Raw genomic sequence first — 23,577 nt, 5'->3', positions numbered from 1 at the left:
GCAAGGAAAAACATCCTATCTTTCGTGATCAACACAATCTTGACCTTGGGTATATTGTGAAATCGGATCCAAACATCCAGGTGGACACAGCATACATGCAGAACAGCAGCATAGAGACCAGTGAATGTATGGGAGTTTGGGCTGTATTGGGCTCTTCAGGGAAGCTGCAGGATGTGGAGGTTTTCACAGGCACTTTTCACATGGCCAGTCTGAAGATTATGTGAATTTCTAATGTTTGGTGGGATATTGCCACTTTGCAAAACTAGCTACCCCTTTGAGTTGTAGTTACTGAGCACAGCAGTGGCAGTACAGGTGCACAAGGAATATGCCTGAAGGATTTTGAAAGCAAGTCTGTCCTACACCTTCCCCTACCAGAGATGAGGCAAGGTGTCACCCACTGCACAAAATCAACACAACTCCCTTAGTTGTCTCAATTTTATTCTTCAATTTCTGACAATCATCTTAACAAAAACCTACATAAAATAAATTTTAAAAAACCCTAAAATATAACTTTCATCCTGAATAAAGCCAGGAGTGAAGCCTCCATCAGTAACTGCAATGAGTGCACTGACTATATGAAACAAAAGGTGCAGTGGGAGCACACCTCAATAAAAACATTAAAGACACTATGAAGTCCATAGCTACTTCTTCAGCTCCTGTATATACTAAGGCAAGAAGTATTTACGAAGTTAGACAATGCAAAAGATCACACACTCACAGCTCTGCCTCAGCCAGAGATGCACAGAAATGACCAACACCGCTGGCCTGGCCCCGCGCTTTCTGCCCTTGACTAAAGGAGCATGGTGATAACCAGGGTGGAGGGTGAGGTTGATAAGACAAAGGTGGTGAAAGCACATGGGTTAATAGACAGCAAGAACGTGACAGCACCACAAAATCACTGCAGCTGGAAGGGCTCTCTGGAAATCACCTGCTCCAAACTCCTACTCAACCCCCTAGGGACCTCTAGAGCCCATTGTCCAGAACCACATCCAGCCAGCTTTTGAAGTTTCCACTACCTCTCTGGCCACCTGCACCAGTGCTCAGTCACTTTCACAGTTAGAAGTGTCTCCTGACATTTACCCAAAACCTCCCACATTTCAGTTTATACCAAATGGTTCCAGCTCTGCCACTTGGCACCACTAAGAAGAGCTTAAGAGCTTGGCTCTTTACATCCTCCTTTTATACACATTGAGAAGCTCTTCCCGAGGTTTCTTCAGGCTGAAAAGTCCCACCTCTTGCAGCCTTTCCATATATGTGGGATGCTCATCTGTGTGGCCACTCAGTAGCACTCTCCAGTAACTCCATACCTCTTTTGAACCAGGAAGCCAGACTAGGATGTGTGGCTGCAGGAATGGCTTTGCCAGTGCAGATGAGAAGGATCACCTGCCTGGGCCTGCTGGCCATGTTTTACCCAAGGGAGTACAGAGGGTTTAATGGCCCTTGCCACAGCTGATGTAAGAGCACCACCTGTCCTGTGGGAACTAGCAAGCACTAAAATAACCAACACCAAATGAGATTACTAGATTCAATGTAGACCTACATGAATATAAACAAATGAAGCACTAATTTCCATTTATTCTTCCTAATAAATGCATCTAAAAGTTTTGCTCATACTAATGTGCCTTTGCAAGAGCCAGGAAATGAAAAATACTGTAGTGGGAGTAGTTTGGTCCAGTGCTGTTAAAGATCTACACTCTATTTCCACAGAGACTTAAACTAAATAGCAAATAATCAAACCACCCCTCATAAAGTAGCCATTCTGAGCACAGAACAAGTAGCAGCATAACCTTTTATGAAACAAGTTACTGTGCTTTCCCCTTATTTTTCCTCTTGAGCAACAAGCAGTTTGCTTGATTAACTAGAACTATCCTTTATTCACAATTCTTCACCACCATCGCCTGTAATCAAAAGTTGCTTGTAGAACTTAGGAAAGACCACTAAATTGAAAGACTAGTATGTAGATTAAACTAATATCCTTGCTAAATAATTAATTAAGTTTTGGAAATGATAGCTAGAAATCCCCTAGTTTCTGGAACAAAAACCCCTCGTAACTAGACTATCAGTCTGGAGACAATTCCATCCTAAATGCAGATCTGTGGAAGCACTGGCTCTTTCCTGGAACTTCTACATTACCCAGCAGTGCATTTTTCTTCTTTCTTGGTAAAAAAAAATGAATGTTGGTGCTGCTCTGAAGACCATACAGCTTCTTCATACTCTTTCATTTTAGTTTCTAAATTAACAATTCCTATTACAATCGGTCACTTTTATATATACATCAAGTAAGACTGGGATTGGGTCAAAGGCCACATGCATCAATCATGAGTACTTTAATCAGAACAATATGGATCAAGGCCAATGGAAATCAGAACATTGTGGGCTTTTGGTTTCCACTTCCCTACCTCCAAGTATGTTGAGAAGCCATTAAGGCAGAGTATACATGATTAATCCCTGATTAATGTCTCCTTTATAAAGGTCTTCTGCTATAAAGTTGCTACACAGCAAAGGAAGAAAGGTCACAAAGTAACAGCCCTAAGTGCAATATGAGACTAAGGTAAGGATCACACAGGGCAGCATTGCAAGCGCTCTAGCCCTTGACAGCTTTTCCATTTTTAACAGTGGAACAGGTAAAATTGTATCCCAGTAAAAAAACACTGCTGCAGAAAAATATCAACTACTTATCTGGAAAATTTTAAGGACAAACTATGAGAAAATATTTGGCTAATCTATGTAAAATAGCATTCATCAAACTTAAGGGGGTTTCCAGTAGAATGATTGAATACTGCACTTGTGTGGAGTGTGCCACACTACATAAGTGTGAAAAAAATCAGGACACCACCCTACCTCAGTAAAGAACAGGTTTGAGTCAGTTTTTGAATACTGATTGTATAGTCTGCAAGAAAACTTGGCCATAAACTGAGTACTTGAAGTCTTATACTTAAGCAAGAATTATAAAATTAAGTATGAACTGTTTAAAAGGACTTAAGGTGCAGAAACACTCTCCATTCCCCTGGATGAAAACCAGTATTTTCCACTTTTTCCTCCTTTAAGAGAGCTGCTTCATGTTCAGCTTCAGATAAAGTAAGGGTTTTGAAAGCCACTGGAAATGATACGTCTAACTACTTTGCCCCATTCTCTACCATGAAGACCACTCATTTACTGGCATCCTAATGAAACACCTATGCCACCTTTTGATATAACTTGACACATATTTCATCTCTCTCTACAGTGTACATGTATCGACTTCAGCAAGTGGGCCTCCTTTCATTAAGGGCAAAAAAGACAATATAAAATGCATTTTCCTTTACTAAAGTGGTATTGTTGATAGGAATAGCTGTTATGGGACAAACAGCTGTGTACCTGAGGCAAGGGGATGAAAAACCCCCAAGGGGACAGTTATTCTATATATAGGCAGCTCAAACACATTTGCTTATCTCTTGATCAAAATGACAAAAGATTTTTTTCTTTTTCAAGGTCAGCTTGTATTGAAAACCTCTGTAAAAACTCCCGTAATAGTGTAAGGTAGTACCAAAACAACACAGATAAATATTCTTTTTCTTTAAACTGTTAAACTTTATTATAAATTAAAATTTCTTTACAAAAAATTGCACATAATTGACCACTCTTAGGTTCTGATGCACTGGCATTTGCAAAAGTTTCTTTAATCTTCAAGTTTAATAGTCTCTGCCATGAGTCCAATGCAGAAAAGGGCAGTAAGCAACCCTCTTAGAGCCTTCAAGTGCAAGAAGCATACTTGTGGCCACGGCAGTTACACTTTCCTTAAGAGCGGCTGCTTTTGTTTTAAATCCTGTAATGAAAAAGTCTCAAAAAAGGTTTAAAAAAGGAAAAAAACCCAAAATGGACTAGTTGCTTTTTACTGTAAACACAGCCCAGTAAATTAATCCCAAACACAGATCTCTCAGGCATCAGCGAGAGTGTCAAGTGAATCAGGAACAGCAAAACAAAGAAAATAGTAAATAAAAAGAAAACATAAAAAAATAAAGTCTGTCATTTTGATTAACTATACTTACGTAGATGATGTTATGAGAATCTGGCAGGGCCCAGAAGCAAGGCCAGACAGGGAGTTCATGTTTCCAGAGGAAGGTCATGTTAATTGTTTCCAGGTTCAAGGAAAGCAGACTGGAGACTTGATATGCTCAGCAATACTCATCTGCCTTACACAGATGCTAGGGCATGCATCAGCCTGAAGAATCATTCAACTGATTTTGGCATTTTATAGGACTTATGGCTGACCATACCCAGTGTTCAGAGATTCTTGTTTTCTGTTCTGTAAGTGTTTAAATTTAAAAGCTCATCTAGGCTGACTCCAACCTCTTGGCACTTGGAAACTAGTTTTCTCAGGTTATCAGTTTTACCTCCTCCTGATGCTTCAAACAAGAGTTGCTGAAAGAGATGGGGAAGCAGATATAAGATTTAGCCAGAGCCTGAGCATCACCACATCTATGGATATGGGATATGCAGAGAATTTATATGAAACCTCAAACTTAATCATAAGGAGAAAACATTACATCTTTCCACAGTGTTGCACATAGAGGTAACTTCTGAAGGGCTCTCTGATATAAATGATGGACCTGTAAAACAAAGGCAAGTATTAAAAGTCAGCACAATTTCATGCACGCAAAATGAATTATTTGAAGCACAAAAATCTCTTGCAATAATTTTTTAAATAGTTTTGAAGTGAAGCATTAAACTGGTACTAAAAGCAAAGGCAAGTTCATGTCTGACCTTAATTCTGACCCTTGTATGAATATGATTAGTTACATGAGGACTTGCTATTTTTCTTCACAAGATTCTTGCCTCATTCATTGCACAGGATGGAACACATTCAGGGAAGGAAGCAGCTTACTGAGTGTTTCTTTCACCACTCAATATGTAGTCTCAAGTCTTGTTTATTGCATATCATCACAATCCTGCAATGAAAATGACTGTTTCATGGGCTTTTTTCCTTCAGCATCTATCTATCTATGCTTCAACAATCAGTTGCAACTCTCAAAAAAAATGGTTTTACCATTTTACGGTTCAAAACAGAGGACCAAAATATTTAATACTAGTACTTACTCAAGTGTCCTTCAACTACTGGTATCTTAAGTCCCAACTTCAATCAGAGTCACTAGGGGAGGTATTTGTTGGCATTTTAAATACTTGTACCCATTTTCATATTCTTTTAACAAACCTTTACATGACCTCTGAAGGAAATAAATGACAGGTTCTTCAGGAACAGGAAATCCAGAATCTGAATCACAATTCAATTTTAAACCAATATCCTACTTGCTTACTAGAATATCCAGTTATCTGGAACAATCACTGATTTGTGTAAAGAGTTTTAAGTGCTCACTATATCCCAGACCAAAGACCCCCACAAAAACCCAACTGCACTGTGTGTGACTACTTAAGTCATAATTAGTGAGGTGGTTGCAGAAGAAAACCACAAGATTTCTTCTGGGTGTAATCCAGCTACAGTGTTTCACATATGCCTTCATTTAATTGGTTCATTTTCTTTAAGGGCCCTCTTTTTATGCATTTGACATATATTTTTCTAACCAAACAAATCAGAGCTCTTTTCAGTCACCAGCCTTACTACAGGCAGTGTTCTAAGATGTAGTCCATCTAATACAATGACTGAAGCAGGGATCTGTGATTAATTACAGATTACACCAAACCATCAACAGAGACAGAATTAAGGTTGAATAGGCAATTCAGCCTTTGATATCTCCTGACTTTGAGCTATTTGATCTAACAAATAAAGTAATTCTGCTTAGGGGATGTTCTTCTTAAACATTCTAGGAGACCATAGAAAACGAAAGAAAACATTTCATATGTGAGTCTGACAACAGCCATGCTACCCTTTATGGATCAGTTAAAGCTTTAACATTGATTCAGAAGACCACTGACAAAAAAGAAGGATGCTAAGAGTCAGCCACTATTAAGATGACACAAAACCAAATACAGCAGAGAAGTAGCTCAAATACCACAAGCAAGAGATGAATCACAAATCAAGGGCCTCATGACAGCCCCCACCCCCAAATACACAGATGGAAGAGTATTTTGAAGGTGACAGCAACAATACCAGGAAGATAATTCTATTTGAAAAGTGATGCAGTTGCTGTGCCAAAAAACCTCTTTGGTGTTTCTACACAGAGACATATTTCCCTACTCTAAGTACTAGTAAGTAAACCTATTATTTTGGAAAAAAGGAACTGGACTCTTGTGTGTGGTCAGGAACTACGGAAACTCTTTTCATACACTAGTTTGGCACCATTCAACCACCCTTCCAACTACTTCACAGAATAGAAGAATGGTTTAGGTTGGAAGGGATCTTACAGATTATCTAGATAACAAACCCCCTGCCATGGGTAGAGACATCTTCCACTGAACTAGACAAGGTTGCTCAAAACCCCACCCAGTCTGGCCTAGAAAGCTCATCCCTGGAAGCAATCTACAACTTCTCTGTGGACCCTGTTTGTATCTCACCACTTCAAAATAAAGCTGGTTTTTCTAATCTACTAAATCTATCCGCTTGAAGCTATTCCCTCTCACCCTAGTATGATGTGCTCTTGCAAAAAGTTTATCTCCAGCTCTCTTGTCCACTTGTAAAGACAGTCACTATCATCATCTTCCAGCATGAGTCTTGCTTCCCCCTCTGCTAGAACTTAAAATATAACAATCTCCTCCAGGTAAAAAGCAAAAAAAAAAAAATTGGGAGAAGAATATAGCCTTCCCAGTATGGGAAAGATACACAGAAAGAGCATGCAGTCACTATATAATCCATTCTACCTCAACTGTCAAAAACATTTCTCACACCTGAGGCACATGTTTTGGTGTCTATAAACAAGAGTATTTCAACTAACTAGAAATCTTGGATTTACAAGATTATCATTGTTTTGGATAAAGCCAAGGAGCGAGAAGTTTTACAGAATTTCATAATTACTCATTTTAGTACACTGTGTTGACTTACTTCTCTTTGTCCCATTAGAAAGCATTCGGCAGCAATGGCTCTGAGGAAAAGAAATATATAAAAACATTTATTCTTGAATTATTTTAAATGCCATTAATGGCAGAATACTGACTGTGGAATGGAATTACTAATTCCTTGAGAAGAAACTAACTTCCAATGAGATTAATCTATTGTGAAAATAGAAAAATAGCCATTTTTTAAAAACAACCTTACATGAGCAAGACATTTCAGTGGTTCCCCATTATGAACAAACACTGAAGAAAAAGATCAGTTCAGCATCACTGGATAATGGAGAATACCGCTATTGTGATATATAAAGGGGAGGGGTAGAGAGGGGGAGACAGAAGTCAATAGTTGAATTTTAAAAGGCAACTTTTAAATACATAATTCATATTTATCTGCATAATATCCATTCAGTTAAGTTTCCCCAAGAGGGAAATTTCATTTCTCATTTTAAAGAAGTGACAGTACCTCTGTCTGCTGTAACGAAGTTACTCTCAAAATAAGCTTATGAAGAGAAGCTTCGAGTACAAGCCAAATTAGAAGGACATTTCAGATTTACCTTTGTGAAGTAAACCTTACAAACAAAAGCAATAGCTATGAAAACAGATGTATGACTGTTGCATTACATTTTCCAGATGGCCAGGCAAGTTGGGATATTATATGTAAACATCTTGGCTTGTAGTTTCAGAATCTGAACATTGCTCTCCTCCCAGTATCGCAGAAGTAGTCTGTAAAAGGCATTCATGAGAAAGGACCAGTGCTCTAATCACTTGGAATAGAAAAGCTATCCAAAGATAGAAACACATTACACAAAATACATTACACCTAATCTGAGTCAAGAGTTGCAAGTAGGAAAAAGCCCAAGCCACCATATACAAATTTGATATTTTCCTCAGAACAAAACAAGTTAAGATACACTTTCAGAGAATAACTAAAAAGTGCGAAATTAGAGAGAAAACATGATCTTGGCACATTACAAGTGGATTCACTTTTAGCATGCACAAGGTAACTACACATTTGAAAAAAGACAAATTAGCTTTATAGTAATGGGGCTAGGGATAATATTCAGTCAGTTCTGCTCACCCATTTCATGCAATATCAACACTGTCTAAGGGAGCTGCAAGTTCCATCTAGACAGAATCGCAACTTGGGTTTAAAATGAAGCCATTCAACTTGATGTGCCAAAGGCAGGTGTGTCACACTCTCCCCCTGCCCACAACCACACGTCAGCCTTGCTCTGAGTTCTTTAGGGGTCACTCTTGATGATGAACAGTGTTTTGGGACTTCTCAATATTACTAAAATATTCATGTGTTCAGTGCACCTGAACACAGTAAAATATGGACTCTCATCCTGGGAGAGCACACTTTGAAACACTGTTCAAGAGCCAGTGCAATGCTTACATTAACTGGTTGTTTCCCATCAGATTTCCTTTAAATTATGATTTATCATTGCTAAATAAATGTCAAATTATGCTTAAGCATAAGTGTAGTTCTGGAACTACACTTGTAATAGATCATCAAGTAACAAAAATATTTTTATATATATCTGATGTTTCTCTACCCACTTGAAATTTTGACCATTTGAAGTCATCATGTCAATGCAGAGTTAATTTCTGTATAATTATAACCTGTCTGTAGACAGAACAGAACATTGTCAAGTCTAAGATTGAGGTGACGTCAGAAGGCACAATATGCCTCAAGCAACATGCAATGATAGAGGAATAGTTTTACTTCTGTAGTAGAAAGCAAATCATGCATATCTTGCACAAAAAACAATAGTTGTTAATCACCTGCCTTAATTGAAAGTATTTTTACATACCTCAGTGCAAGTCCAGGATTAGTAGGCATGGTAGAACAAAACCGTTCCAAGGTTTTGGAATGCTGTGATTTTGGAATGCAGCTCAAATAAAAAAGAATTACCTGTAGAATTTGAATTATAAACATTAATCCACTTTATAGTCTTGTTCTGCTAAGCATAATGGTATGACAAACTATGAACACTATGACTAAAATGAGTTGCCACCTTCAAACCTTATCCCTCAAGAATACATAAATCAATTTGAATAATATTACTTCAGTGTCAAGTTGCTAGCACCACCTATTTAATCTTTCTAGCCTGCATTTAATACATAAAGATAAATGCACTGCTTCCTAGCAAAAAGGGATCCAAGATTTCTGTAAGCTTTATTCTGTCTGTATAAGTGCTCAACTTCTCCCTCCTACTTAATTTCTTCTATTTCTCAACCATTATAACTTCTATGATGAAAACTCTTTTCATCTGCAGACCCCTCTTGTGTAACCATATCTTCCTTCCCTCACCAATTTTCTCTTTTCTCCAGAAAAAGATAATTTTTCATTACCATGTCATGAAGTTTCTCTTAGCATTACAGGACCTTTATTTGAAAAGGTGACTACTAGATACTCTTCTGCTCAAAACACTACTACACTCAGACACTTCCTTCTTTTGCCAGCTCTTAGTCTTCATATACTGGTGCTGGACTTGAACAAATAGATTACAGGTACCTGCAAACAGGTCATCAGCCACTTTGCTTAACTAAAACTGCCCACAGACACATTTTTACCTTATTATGAAACTCATAATTGGTCCAATAATCGGCAGTACTAAATGGAATTGGATATTGTGTGGGGACTGTCACCAGACATCTGTTCACTAGATCAGTAAAAAGCTTGAATTCTTGAACTTTGTTGCTGGATTCAACAACTTTGCTATTGAGAAAAACAAGGTAACTGGAAGAAAAAAAAAAGAAAAAAAATGGTTCTGGTAGTGTTCATTTAATGGTTGAGATTAATTAACTTTCTTCCGTTAAGAACTTACTCCAACCAAATGTTCTGAACAGTTTCCTGCTGCATCACTGCCCCCAGAGCTGCTTCATAAGCATCCAGTGCTTCACCAACACTTGAATGAAGAGACTGGCACAAACTGTTTATAATAAAAGATAAAAACCATTGTGTGTAACAATGACACAATTAAGAATTTCGCATTCTCAGATGCAAGAAAAAAACCAGTGTTTTCAGCTTAAATGTATCATGGACTAATTTATCAGTCAATTTATTAGAATGGTTAAGTCTCAAAAGCAGGTAACAAGGAATACCACGAAGTTTGAAATACAACCCTTAAAAGTAAGTATTACAAACTGTCTTCTACTCCTGTAAAGTACCCTTTACTAATACTAATAGGAATGCTGTGATTGCTGCAGAATACGGAGACAAGTCTTGAGTTTCCATTTTGAGAGCTCCAGAACAATACATTTTGAAGTCCAATTAAAGCCACTTGAGAAATAGCATCAGTCTCTGGCAACAAAGTCAGTATTTTGAAACAAACATTACCAGGATCTGGGGTAGAAATATACTGATTGCTTCAGAGGGAAAAAAAAAAAAACTAACAAGAAAGGTCAAATCCCCCCCCCTAAATTTTCTTCAACAGTTTCTCAAAAAAACATACAGTTAGACCAACACACAAGACCTAATCAAAGACAGGAGCAGACACATTCTTAGATCAAGACACAGTAAAAACTTCATATTCCAAAGTGTAACATAAGAATGAAAAAAAAAAAAATTAAGGCTTGCAATAAGTAATGAGGGGGAAAATCTAACAACCTCATAAAGGAGTACACAGAAGTACATTAAGTGTAAATAGTGCTGACCTTGCTACCAAGCCCTCTTGACTAAAGTTACAGAATCTGTGGGTGATTCTACTCCTGCTTTCCCCAGGAATTATTAACTAAATCACCTATTTGCTACCCTTTCTAAAATAGTGTGTACATGCATTAGTGTGCAAACATGCATGCACACAAATGGTCTTTCCAAGTAAAACATTGTTATAAGACCTTTAAGGCTTTGCAGATTTCAATCTATTTTCACTTGGTAAAAGTCAACTTTTATGTTTTTGGTCCTCCATACCTAAAGAAAGGTAATATAGGTAACACAGGCCCAGGTACCTAGATACTTACTGCAGCAAAACTCAAAATGAGAAATACTCAATTATTAGCTCTGAAAGAAATTTAGGTACTCCCTCCTAGAAGAGGGTGCTAAAATACAGGAGAATCTGAGCTTAAGTCACCATATCTTATGACTAAATAGCGACCTAAAGTGTCTTAGTAATAATGCTTCTATTGTACAAGTGGTGAACCCAAAACTGAGCTTGTGAAATTTTGCTAAAAATCAAAATTAAGAAGTATTTAAGTTGACAGTAATAGACAGTGCAAAAAAATCCCATAAAGATAATCTTTAAATAAGGTTTTGATCAAATTTTCTTGAAAACTATACACTTTACCTCAAAGCTGTCCACCAATTAAAAACAATAAGCAATAGTGTTGAAGAAGTACTGTGGATTTTCACTCATTATGTGAAACAGTACCATCCTTCCCCTTTTACTTTTCTGAAAAGCCAAATAGCTACTTGTGAAGGCTGACAAACCTAGATCATGAAATGGTAAACTTCTTAAACAGTGTAAGCCAGCACCTCAGTAACCACACTTAAGTAACTGGTGTAAGCTACAGACAGCTAATAATGTGGTCTCTGGCAATCCTGTATACTGCTGCTATCAAAAGGAATGATGGAAGAAATAGAAAAAAAAAAAACAAAAGAAAAAATATTGTGTATACATGACAAAGACATGTTCCATTATAACCTTTACAACCTCTTGTGGAGGAATAAGTCACCCTCCTGTATTACTTTGCTGTGGAGCTCCTTCATGAACAGCTAAAACAATGAGTCAAGGAGCTGGGGAGATCAGGACTAAACCGAATGGAAACTTACAGTAAAACTATTGTAAAATAAAAGGGAGACAACTGAAAGCCAAGAGAAAGAAAAACACTACTAGTAGCAGCAACCTAAACCAAAAGTAAAACAAAAAAACATTTTGATATGAACACACCTATTACCATTCCTGTAGGTCAGAATTTCTGAAAGATTTCTCAAGTGGAAAATTTAAGCTGACATGCAACTCAGTTTCATAAAATTATCTCCATTGTGCAGCAGGCCAGTATGTTCTCTAAGGACTGGCCAATCATTTATTCAGAGAATCCAAAGTGATACACCCTCAGGCAAGTAATGAATGCTCTGCTTTTGAAAATGCAATTTTACTCAGACACAATAGCTCTTTCTCAGAAATCCCTGGGAAAATCTCACCAGTAGATCTGCCACAGATACGGGATTTGCTGGTTAACAACATCATCTGTGAGATGTTCTTTATAGAGAGGTGATGTAAATTCAATTGGCATTGGAAAATTCAAGAGATATCTACAAGAGAAAAAAGTAGTAGTAAACAAGAATAGCCTTCTACATGGAAGAATCCTATGTATATGTAACACTCAGTTACAAAGTCCAGTTCATGAAAAATACTAAAAAAATGCACTTCTCCTAGATTTCAGTTTAATTCTACCCAGATAAAATCTGTACAGAAAGCATTTCACAGAAATATAGAAGTAATTAATAAAGAAGGCATTCACTCTTTCACTATATATGAAGTTAAATGTTGCCCTATATGACAGACTCTCCTCTTCCTTCATAAAATGCATCAAGTACGTAAACAAATGCAAGCAAGAATAAAATCTAACATCTAACTTAGAGATAAAAACATTTCAAAAGCTCATCTGAATAAACTTTAGCATGGAAAGCTTTTGCTTTGAAGACCTTCACAAGCATCATAGGGAACTTGGCAGATTCCAAAACTTCTGTCTTTCAACTAGGTGCTAAATTTCCAGGGGGAAGTCATCAGGCTACATATGAAACCTGTATCTTCTCAACAATAATCTAATTAATAACATGCTGGACCTCTTGATGAAGGTCTTTTTCAAGTGCCTAAACAGTGTTATTTTAGATATGTAATTTTAGGCACCTAGCTTTAGGGGGGGAAAAAAAAACCAAAACCAGCTTCGGTATATATATGATTGATTTTCATTACCCAAATCCAGACACTCAACATTTTTACTGTTTAATTTTTAGATATTCATGGCTCTACAAATTAGTGTCTGTGCAATAACAAGTGTAAACCTTATGCCCAAATCACTATGAGCTGAAGTTTTGGCAAAACATGCCATGCTAAAAAACACGAGTTTAAAAGTTCTAGATAACCATGCAATTCAAGAAAATGCCAATATTTCCAAACTTTAAATTATAATATTATTCTAAACATACCTTAAGAGATCCATGGGACCATGCTCTTGGCATGTATTCTCAAAGAAAGCTGCCACAAAATCTTGCAACAGTGGAAGAATACTGCTTGATCTTTCCTGTTTTGTTGTTGGGTTTTTTTTTAATGAAAAAAAAAAAATCAAATATCAACCTGAATATGGTGAGACTAATATAAGCAAAATAAATTACAAGTGGTGTGTCTATCTCTGCAATGCTCCACTGTCATCATTTTCTCACAAATGAAGTTTAAATGAGGCAGTCAGCAGTAGAAAGAAGATGAAAAAGTATTATATTGTGCTTTTACTTTCTGTTTTCTTTCTTAAGGATATTACTAACACTGAATTAGAACAACACCAACTATAAATCTATGGTTTTACGTAATTGCTAAGATTATCTTTTATCATGTCAATTGTCTTGCTAATTATACTTTTCCTATTTATAGGAAGGTGTAGTAGACATTACAAAAATATCACTAAGTTGATTCAATTTTGTAAGATTTTTAAACAACACACTGAGCCCAAACTTTGCAGAGCTAGCAGACCAGCAAGTTTTGAAGTGGAGTATTACCTGTGAAACAAGAAATTTACACAACCGATAAAAAATTTCTGCATTCTGAGGATTCTTCTCAAAAGCTCCAATCCACACCCTGTGGGCATTTTCGCTCTGCTTCATCTGCAAATACAAGGTGGCCAAACTCTCCAAGAGCTGACAGTTGTTAGGGCAGAGCTCCAATAAAGACCTACAAAGTTCTGCAGCAGACTCCCACCTTAAAGAAAAGTAAAGGTTAAGTTTAATAAAAAAAAAAAAAAGAAAGAGTCCAGTACTCCAGTTAAGAATGTCTTGAAACAGCTTACCTTTCAAGAAGTTTCAGCAAAGCTATCATGTTCCTATAGAGAGGAAAGCAGGTAGCTATTCTTTTGTCAGCCTCAAGGCTTTCATCAGTACATGTTTTGACTGCATCTACAAAACAAAAGTAAAAAACAAAGCCTTTACACCTGAAACAGTGTCAAAGTTATGTGAAGCCTTAACATAATAAAACGTCTCCTTGAACATAAGGAAAATACATAAGTGTGAAAAGATATTTCTGAGAGTGCTTTCTTTGCAAATTCTTAGAAACAGATGATCACCTTTGGAAAAGCTCTCATTACTTATCACCACAGTGCAAAGACAAAGCTTTCAGTTTCATCTCTTACTCCTTTTAAAAATAGGAACCATCCTACCAATGAAACACTAAAGCAATGTTACAGACAGAAGTATATCCCTAGATTTAAAACCACATTTCAGGATTTTCAGCATAGCTGCTGAAAGCTATTGAGGCAAAAGCTAATGCAAGGATATTCTTTTTCTCCTCAGCATAATAAAACCCCATTACCACAGCTAGACTGCCTTCACTCACACAGCTGGGCTACTCCATTAATTCTTGAGAATTTCAACACTGCATTACCAACAGCAGCATAGATATTTTCTCAGTGGCAACTCCATACTGCTGCTGGCTAACCACTTAATATTGACATTCAGTAATACTGAATAACAGTATTTGTCTGCTACTATGAAGTCTACCTCTGGCAGCACTACCATAAGCTAAGAATTCAATTTCTTCTATCTTCATTTTTCATTAAAAAAAATTTATTCAATTTACCTGAACAGTGAATTAAGATAAACAAATGCATTGTTCTGTCTCTTTCAAGGAAATACACTAATATTCCAGGAAAGTAACTTCCCAATACACATATCCTACCTGAGGGGAAAAAGGGTAAGAAAAAATGACAGCTGAAGTTTGGTTTTATGCTTGCATAAGCCCAAGAAAACTAGCAATGTCATACAATCACAAGCCACTAACTGGTCTTTTTCTCTGAACTATCATATTCTACCAAGATAAAGCTGAACTGAAACCTCAGATGAAAAACTCAAGAGTGTTGCTTAAGCATCCAAGAACATGGATTTTCCTCACTATTCTGGTTAAATCAAAATGCAATATTCACTGGATTAATTCACTGGCTTAACATAGTCATCAACACTGACTTGAAATTCTGAAGTTGAATAATACTTCTTGAATTACAACATGTGAAGAAAATATTAAGTATTTATCACCTTAATCTTACCTTCAAACATAGCTAAAAGTGTATCAGGATCAGTCTTCACATCTTGAACTGTCTGCCAAGGTATTAAAAATGGCTCTTTGTGCACAATCCTTGAAGGACTGACATTAGCTGGATCATAGAACTTGACTGGGAGAACACCAAATTCAATTAGATGTATATAAGCCAGCCAAGCCAAGCAACGGTCACTTGCAGTAAGGTGTTCTGATATCATCTTTTCATTTGCTGATTTTAAAGCATTCTGTAAAGGGTGAAAGAAATACATCACATTTCAGTCAGAGTCTAAGATTTAAGAACAGGAAAAGAAAACAGGAAGAAGAGATTTTAATATTCTCAAAACTTTTCCAGAGAGTAGACTGGAACTAATTTGTTATGTAAATCAGAACCGTATTCAGCTTATGTGAATGTGTGGTTATTCACCTTATGCACAGTTTGTAGTAAAAGGTTCAAGAAAAACCACAGAAGACTGCTATTGCAAAAAGTGAAGAGACACTTTGAAAACACACATCTCCCAACATGTGTTCTTTCTGTTTTCCTGCTTTATTCTCCTATTACCTCCAGTTCCATAAGAAGTAATACAGTAGCTCTAGATACAACCCATCTACAATTTGGATTCAACTTGCTATATCCTACTAGGTCTTGTGCATTTGGGGTTGTCTGTTTGGCTTGGGGTTTTTATTTATTAAATTCTTGTTATAAAATTACTAAGTTACACCTATTAAAGTCCACCATCTCCAGACATGTTTTAAAAAACGTTTTGGAAACCTGAGAACAAGGATATTACTTGAAATTTTTCTACTGGTCATATGCAAAGATAGAAGAGTCCAGTTAATCTAGCAGATACTAAATAAAATAATTAGGGCATGCAATTAAATAAAGTCTAAACACAATTTCTTTCTAAAACACAACAGAACCACATGACTACCAATGTGCCAACATTTTTCTGGACAAACACAGTAAGATCAAAGAATACATTTTTCAAGAGAACGAATATACTTGCAAATTTATGCAAAATTCAGCAGAACACGTCCTGAAGTTGGCAAAAACTGGTGTTTCAAAAGCATTTCACTTAATACTTGAAAAATAAGTCCACAAAATACTTGAAAAAAATTGCTTTCAAGTTTTCCAATACACACTGCTATTTACTCTGAAGTAGCAGTTACTCCAAAATTATTCTCTCTGAAATACAATTAAATAATCTCATGCCAAGCCATTCTTTTCAACTACACATTTCAGATTCATTTAGGAAAAAAAAGTTTGACTTTGTGATGATGCTTTGAAGAAAGGTGAGGGTAACCAACCAGTGTAATTCCCCCTGGATTTCCATGTTGATTTGACACAAAGAGTTTTTTCTCCAGAGCCCTGCTCTTTTTATGCATTCAGAGTTACATTTCTCAGTACATTTGGAGAAAGCCAGCACAGCACTGTGCTCTCTCATTCCAACTGGAGCCAGACAAAAGCCTGAGGTTCTCAAACTCTGAGGGCAGTGACAGGCTGCAGCAAGCAGCAAGTGGCACCTACTGGCAGGAATGAAACAACCTGTAACTGAAAGGACAGAGCTTCCACTCTGGGAGAGGGTGATGTCCATTTCTCACCTTCAGCCACCACTTTTATCATCAACACAAGAGTTAACAGTCACCTAAATTACTTCTACAGTCATAGTTCTGGCCTGAGATAACTCAATGACTTCAGGGTTGACAGGAGCAATAAAATCTAATTTAACAGTCTAGGGCAATACTGTTAGATAGCTACTATGCTCTTTCCCAAGAACTACTGGTATGGTAATTTCTGTAGCAATTTTGAATACCTGAGACAATACTCTCAGACCTTTCACTGCAAAAACCTGATCTATGGTTTACAAGAAACCAAAAAATAAAGTATCTCCCTGGGAATTATTTTGAGACCTAGTAGTCTAGGCTATTAGCTACACAAACAAAAAAAAAAGTAGGCAACAAAACCCTCAAAGCTACATGCAGCTTTTACAATGGCATCATAGCTCAAAGCAGAAGCCTCTACTTGCTGAAGAAATTCTCCTAAAGGAAGGCACAGCTCCACTAAAGTTCAAATTACCACAGTCACACAAATTAAAAAGGTGAAGCTATGAAAACACTCCTGGGGTGGTAACTTGGAAGTTACCTGCAGCAGAACAAGAGCATTCTGATGTCTTCCTGTAAAGAGGCTTAAATGAACCCTGTAGAGGAGTGTCTCCAGCAACTGAAAGGACACAAGATTTGGGTTTTCTCCTCCTCCTGTCACTTCCATTAAGAACTGCAGCATCCTCCCACATACATAGTCTTTTCCATCGAAGGAATTCTCCAAATTCAAAAACTAGAGAGAAATAATAGCAACAACAATCAAAATGCAAGTAAAGCTTCTACGTTAAGGTCTAAAAATCACACAGATCACAAACTTCAAATAATGCCTTTTGCTATCTTATCACGCCAAATTTTCATATTAAACCGCTAAAGATACCGCTTTTAATAGTACAAGAACACCCATGTTTTGCAATCAATTTAACACATTGATTTTAAATAATTTTTACTACCTGAGGAAAACTGATGATTTCTAGAAATAACCTGCAAGAACCTGAATAGTTTCATTTTCAACTTTTGATGTTTCCAAAATAGTACTTTTCATTTCACACTTTTCTGTCACGCACGCTGACTTTACAGAGTAGAAAACACATACTTACAGGAACATTTAATATATCATTTGGAATTTTTACTTACTGTCCACCAAATTTGATAAGAGGGAGCATATTCCACTGCTGTTTCACACATTTCCTGTATCTCCTCCTTGGTTCCTCTTTTTGAGAAAAGTCTGAGGTAATGACACCAAATTTCAGGATTTTCTTTGTTGCTCTCCAGGGCTCGAGCCAAAACATTTAAAGTAGAATCTAAACACTCAGATGAGGAGCTGTAGAAATTAAATATTGAAAAAAGGACTCACATCAGTTGTGCTGGTATTATGACTTCCACTGTATCAAATACGAAAATGGATGTTTTTAATTAGAATGGAAGTCACACACAATATCTTTTCTTAAACATTGTCCTTTACTACATCAAAGCTCCAGCAAGTTTTCAAGTTTCAGGTTAGGAGGTACAATTGTTATAGTGCACAGAAATAAGTACTCTATGAAGACTGCCAATTCAAATAAAAGAGTCCAAATTAACTGAAAATTGGTAAGATTGATCTCTAAGCAATCAGGATATAAAGGCATTTACATCATAGAGGCTTAAGAACTTAAGTAGATACTTCAGAGGTGTATTAAAGTAAGTTAGATTTTCGTTAAATATTTAATTTACTTTCTACAATCATTATATATAAATCTTTATTTCAGCATATCATAAAGGTTCTGCCTCTAAGACATTAAAAAACCTGAAATTTTATTTTTTAAATAAAAAAATCATGAGACAATACCCACCAAGTAATATAAAATTAGCTGAAATAACTGATTATACTGCAAGCCACAGAGACAAGCTTTAATGCATAAATACATCTTCCATCAAACCACAGAATGTTTCTGAGGTCCCACTTATTCTGAAAACATCTTTAGAAATTATTTTGCATGGACATGTATGAGAAGAAATACACAAGTCTCAAAAAAAACCTAACACAGTTAATCATGCATAAATCTGAAGATTTCCCAATCCCACTACTTTCACCTACTAGAGCAGTCAAATTTCTTCAGAGTACTGAAGAAGCAGGAATGGGAGAGGTGGCGTTTTAAGAAAATGATGTACATATCTTCCACTAGGGTTTCTCCCTTCTCTTGATTGTTTCCCAACTACACTTATATTCAGAAGGCATGCTCTTCTCATGCTGCTACTTGCCAGCAATACTTGGATTACTGGCCTTCCCAGTTCTACCCCTTCTATTGTTCAGGCACCTACTGATACAGTTAAACTGATTTGTTTCCTAATTTCCCACTATTCACAGTTTAAACAAGGCTTTTAAAGTAGAGCTGCTCCTCTCCATTCCCCTTGCTTCCTGCTACAGTTGCTCAGCTGTACCTCACTATTAAAACTGAAGTCAATCATCATAATGGATGAAACCATCATGACAGACTTCCTATTCAAGTGATCTGATTGCCAACAGAAACTTGGTACTCTGCAGCATAATTTTAAGGAAGAGAAGCAATTGAAACTCAGGAAACTGAAATTTTAAAAAAATATCACAAAATAAGAAACCAAGTGCTCAAGTGGATGATTTCTACAGGGATAAAACCAACTATCAAAACTGTCCTTTTAAGAAAGATGGCTGATGAAAGGAATTTCAAAAATTATTGCAACCATTCAGTCTGTAGGGGAAAATGATTTGAGTTCATTGGCCCATTTTTACTGCTGGAAGTACAACATTCCATTGTCATCTTACACAGAGCACTTTTCAAACATGAACAATTACTTCTCCCACACTACTTACCATCAACTTCCATTCTGAAAAAGAACCTACCCAAAGATAAACCATCAGTGTAATTTATTACTCATACACTGCACTAAATATAATCTATTTTTAACCTGCTTAAAGTAATGCATTATTTGTGGCATTGTTGAAGGAAGTTCTTTAATATCAAATAGGAAACTTGATCATAGCAGCAAGGGCAAATGTAGCAAGGTCTCATATGTAACAAACATACCCTTCATTTTGATTCAAGTATTTATATGCAAGTTTAATCCAAAGCTGTACATCACAGGGGTTTTCTTGGACACTTGCTTCCAAGTTGGAAATGTCATCAGTCTCACTTGTAAAATACCGGACATCATCTGGAGTCACCACAGTATCAAGCACTGGAACTCTTTTTTTATGTTCTGAGGGATGGGCTGTAAATAATAGACAAATTTTTTAAAAAGAAAATTTCCTTTTTAAAACAGTAGTGACCAGTAACTCTCACAAGACGTGGCATTTACATATTTCAAGTACTCCCATCAATCACAAGTAAATAGCATTATCTCAGCATTCTTCAAACTGTATTGCTTGTAGAGAACTGGTTATATCCCAAATGTGAAAGAATGAAAGAATTAGCTGTAAAGTTTGCCTTGATCAACAGACACCAACTAAGGCAGTTCATCAGGCAGCATTACGAACTAGACATATTTGACAAAGAAAAATTTATCTCAACTCTGAGTCTCAAAAAATCCTTTTTAGAGGTTTGCTAACAAATCCTAAAGCTCCTACCTGCAACAGTCACGTGTGAAATGCTATCAGGTTACTGATGCTCTAGCAGCTTCCAAGTCTCAAATGCTGCTTAACTGGCACCTTTTTTAACTCCTGACCTCACACCAAATACAAAATCTGTACAAATGTAAGGTAACTGAACACTGATGTTTTATTATTTAAAGTTCAGGGGGAGGAGGAAGGAGAAAGCAGGGCTGTTGAAGCAAAATAAAACTTTTTTAAAATCCTAATGGTATATGGGCAAGACTGAAACATTCTAGGGAAACAGTTCCTTATGCTCCTTATAAGAACAGATAATTAGACATTCCACCCTAAGTTCCAGTTACATTAAAGAAAAAATCTAATAGAATTACAAGTGTAGGTCAAAACTTTACCTAAAAAATTTATGCAAAATAAAGTCTGCATACAGGAAGTAGAAAGTAAAGAAAGCTATTAAATAAAGCCCTGGGTTTCTCAAAAAACCCTTTTAAAAATCAAGTGTTAGAAAGAGGTGGGTGGGTTTTTTCCTCTAGTATTCATTTAAAGGGTGCCACACATCCAGATTACCATATTTAATAGGTCCAACAAACTGTTCCTCTTCACTGCTGCTACTATCTAACAGAGGTTTTCTCCAGTACTTAGGTCTCCATTTCCTTTTCTCTTTCCAAGTTGTATGTGGAGGGGCTGTAAACAAAGTAGTAAAAATTCTTTCAATTTCTTTCTGTATTCAAGAGTAAAATATTTTTCCTAATAAAGATTTTAGATAAAAAGATGCTGTGAGTTCAACAGAAAGAAGTGCATAAATTTCAATACTACTTACTTGAAATTTATTGTGCTTAAGTGCATAAACAAATTCTACAAATGGAACTCCAAAACTATTGTATTATTGCCTTAAACTCTGTAGACTTTGTTACCATAATCAGAATTTATAATACTGAGATAAATAAATTATATTAAAATATATTTTTGGTTTACAAAACCATCAAGGTATACTCATACAGTTTTTACTCATTTATATACATTGTATTTAATCTACCAAGCTACTTACTGTGACTTTTACTCTCGTTGACATTGCTGGCCAGAAGAACAGCCATCTGATCCACTGACATACGATCTCGGTTTATACCAAAAAGTTTTTCAACATATTTTTCTGAAACAAGTATATGTGCAGCTTAGGTAAGCATATAGATTAAACAATTAAGTAACTTAACAGTAATTTAACACAATCTATGATAAATTTATGAAATATGACTGCTGTAAGAGGCATGGTAATTTAACATCCTAGCACAAAAAAAATGAAAAATAACCAAGTTCTGTTTGGCCACTTGCCTATATGGCAAAGGCATTGTTATAAAACTCCAGCTCCACTGAAACAGGTCCGTCCAGTAGTTACAAAAACACTGAGGAAGGAGAGAGGTAAAGATTCCATGCTCACTGCTCCCCAACACCCTGAATCCCAGCAATACTTGTTTTTAATGAAATGTTCCTCAGACCAGTGATTCTTTTCTTTCTGTAAGACACCAATGTAACTACCCACTACAAAGGACTGAAACGGACAACCAAAGAAACTTCATATAGCTGTATCTTATCTATTGCTTCACATCAAAGTCCTTGCACCTAGAGCTTTTAACGAAACTCATTCCCTTCAGAAAATAATTTTTAGATACAAAAGAGAACAAAAGACTCAATAACCTGTGGCAGTGCTGATTTCCTCATCAGTGCTTTTTTCTGAACAGCCAATGAGCTCTAAATTGTAAGACAGAATATCCTGAAAGAGCTGCTTACGGCTAAGAGTGCAATCTTTCATGTGCTGCCTAAAACAAATAAATAAGCAATTAATACATTTATCATAGCAACAAAATATTAAGAAAGTTTTAGTACACACTTGGGTGAGGCATAAAGAAAATAATACCCACAGAAAAAGTACTGTTTGCTTTGAAAGTTGGTTAAATCAAAGTTGGTTAAATGTATTTCTACATGAAACTTTTCTAAACCTTTCTCTCTAGGCTTTTTGTAAACTTTTCTCTCTAGGCTTTTTGTAAACTTTTCTCTCTAGGCTTTTTGTAAACTTTTCTCTCTAGGCTTTTTGTAAACTTTTCTCTCTAGGCTTTTTGTAAACTTTTCTCTCTAGGCTTTTTGTAAACTTTTCTCTCTAGGCTTTTTGTAAACTTAAGCCTACAGCACAGTATTTAGAACTTTCCAGTTCAAATAAAATAACTATAAGAATTAGATATCACTTTATATCTTAAAGAGTCTAACAATGGTCTGATGACAGCAGCTAAAAGCTGATCCAGAATAAAGTTCAGTCCAGTTTTACCAGTAGTTAGGTTTCCATACTGAGTATTAAAATTAACATTTTATCACAGCACTTTCTTGTCAGGGCAGTACAGGTCAGCTGTGTTTGTTCATGGACATATTAGGCTTTGGTTTTCCTGAGCCTCTGCATCTTTGACAGTGGTCCTGCTTCCCCATTGTACTTGCTGTCTGGACAGGATGTTCCACCAGAGGAAGTGCTCCTTGTGGAAAAGGCGTCAATTAGTTGTCCAACTGACCCTCACTCCTACTACCTCCCTTGTAGGCACAAGGTAGATTGATTTGTTTAGTTACGTGCTTGCATTTGTTTTATAGCTTTTCCAAATGAGTAAAGCAGTAAGGCTTACAAGTTGCTGACTAAAGCAGGCAATAATGCAAATTTCCATTTCCACCATATGTCATCAGCCATTTATGTTAAATACAAGATAGTTTTTGAATGGGAGAAACATTAAAAATTTCTTTTTTAATGTTAATATGTTATATATGTTAATGTTAATATGCTTTCTCCATTCCACATTCCAAGCCAATTCATATCCACTTTTAAATATACTGCACAAGATTAGTAAACAAGTTATTTTTTAATACAATTTAACACCAGCCTTTAAAGAAACAAACTTAGCTAGTACTTTTCCAGGAAACTAGAATTACACTACAATATTATTGGTTTTTCACCTAATCATTGATTTGGTATACACTTTTCAAATCAAGGGCGCTTAACAGTTTCAACCACTATGTGAGGTTCTAGGAGTTGAAGTTATGTTGAAGCTGTATATAACCAGATCCATTGGAATTACTAGAAAAATGTTAAAATATTCTCTATCAGGCTGTACTATTTTTCTAAATTCACATCTAAAGAGCCTCCTCCTTCTTCATGGCTTA

General features: G+C 36.2%; 1 protein-coding gene across 4 annotated transcripts in view; it reads right to left on the bottom strand.

Moving 5' to 3' along the window:
- Positions 1 to 3,610: 3,610 nt before the first annotated feature.
- ZFC3H1 (zinc finger C3H1-type containing) overlaps positions 3,611 to 23,577 on the bottom strand; it is a 42,159-nt gene continuing 22,192 nt past the window's right edge. For all 4 annotated transcript variants that reach the window (XM_058805206.1, XM_058805207.1, XM_058805208.1 and 1 more), the window contains exons 18-35: positions 22,078 to 22,199; positions 21,434 to 21,535; positions 20,953 to 21,069; positions 19,868 to 20,051; positions 17,961 to 18,147; positions 17,368 to 17,559; positions 15,235 to 15,472; positions 13,987 to 14,092; positions 13,700 to 13,898; positions 13,136 to 13,230; positions 12,128 to 12,238; positions 9,813 to 9,917; positions 9,559 to 9,724; positions 8,796 to 8,896; positions 7,603 to 7,704; positions 6,974 to 7,013; positions 4,527 to 4,589; positions 3,611 to 4,401 (exon numbers count right to left, since the gene is read on the bottom strand). In XM_058805206.1, the coding sequence (XP_058661189.1) occupies positions 4,264 to 4,401; positions 4,527 to 4,589; positions 6,974 to 7,013; positions 7,603 to 7,704; positions 8,796 to 8,896; positions 9,559 to 9,724; positions 9,813 to 9,917; positions 12,128 to 12,238; positions 13,136 to 13,230; positions 13,700 to 13,898; positions 13,987 to 14,092; positions 15,235 to 15,472; positions 17,368 to 17,559; positions 17,961 to 18,147; positions 19,868 to 20,051; positions 20,953 to 21,069; positions 21,434 to 21,535; positions 22,078 to 22,199 (2,368 nt within the window). In that variant the 3' untranslated portion in view covers positions 3,611 to 4,263. The remainder of the gene's footprint in view (positions 4,402 to 4,526; positions 4,590 to 6,973; positions 7,014 to 7,602; positions 7,705 to 8,795; positions 8,897 to 9,558; positions 9,725 to 9,812; positions 9,918 to 12,127; positions 12,239 to 13,135; positions 13,231 to 13,699; positions 13,899 to 13,986; positions 14,093 to 15,234; positions 15,473 to 17,367; positions 17,560 to 17,960; positions 18,148 to 19,867; positions 20,052 to 20,952; positions 21,070 to 21,433; positions 21,536 to 22,077; positions 22,200 to 23,577) is intronic.

Source organism: Ammospiza caudacuta, chromosome 5 (genome assembly GCF_027887145.1).
Source record: "Ammospiza caudacuta isolate bAmmCau1 chromosome 5, bAmmCau1.pri, whole genome shotgun sequence".
NCBI lineage: Eukaryota > Metazoa > Chordata > Aves > Passeriformes > Passerellidae > Ammospiza > Ammospiza caudacuta.
This window is presented reverse-complemented; position numbering and strand designations above follow the sequence as displayed.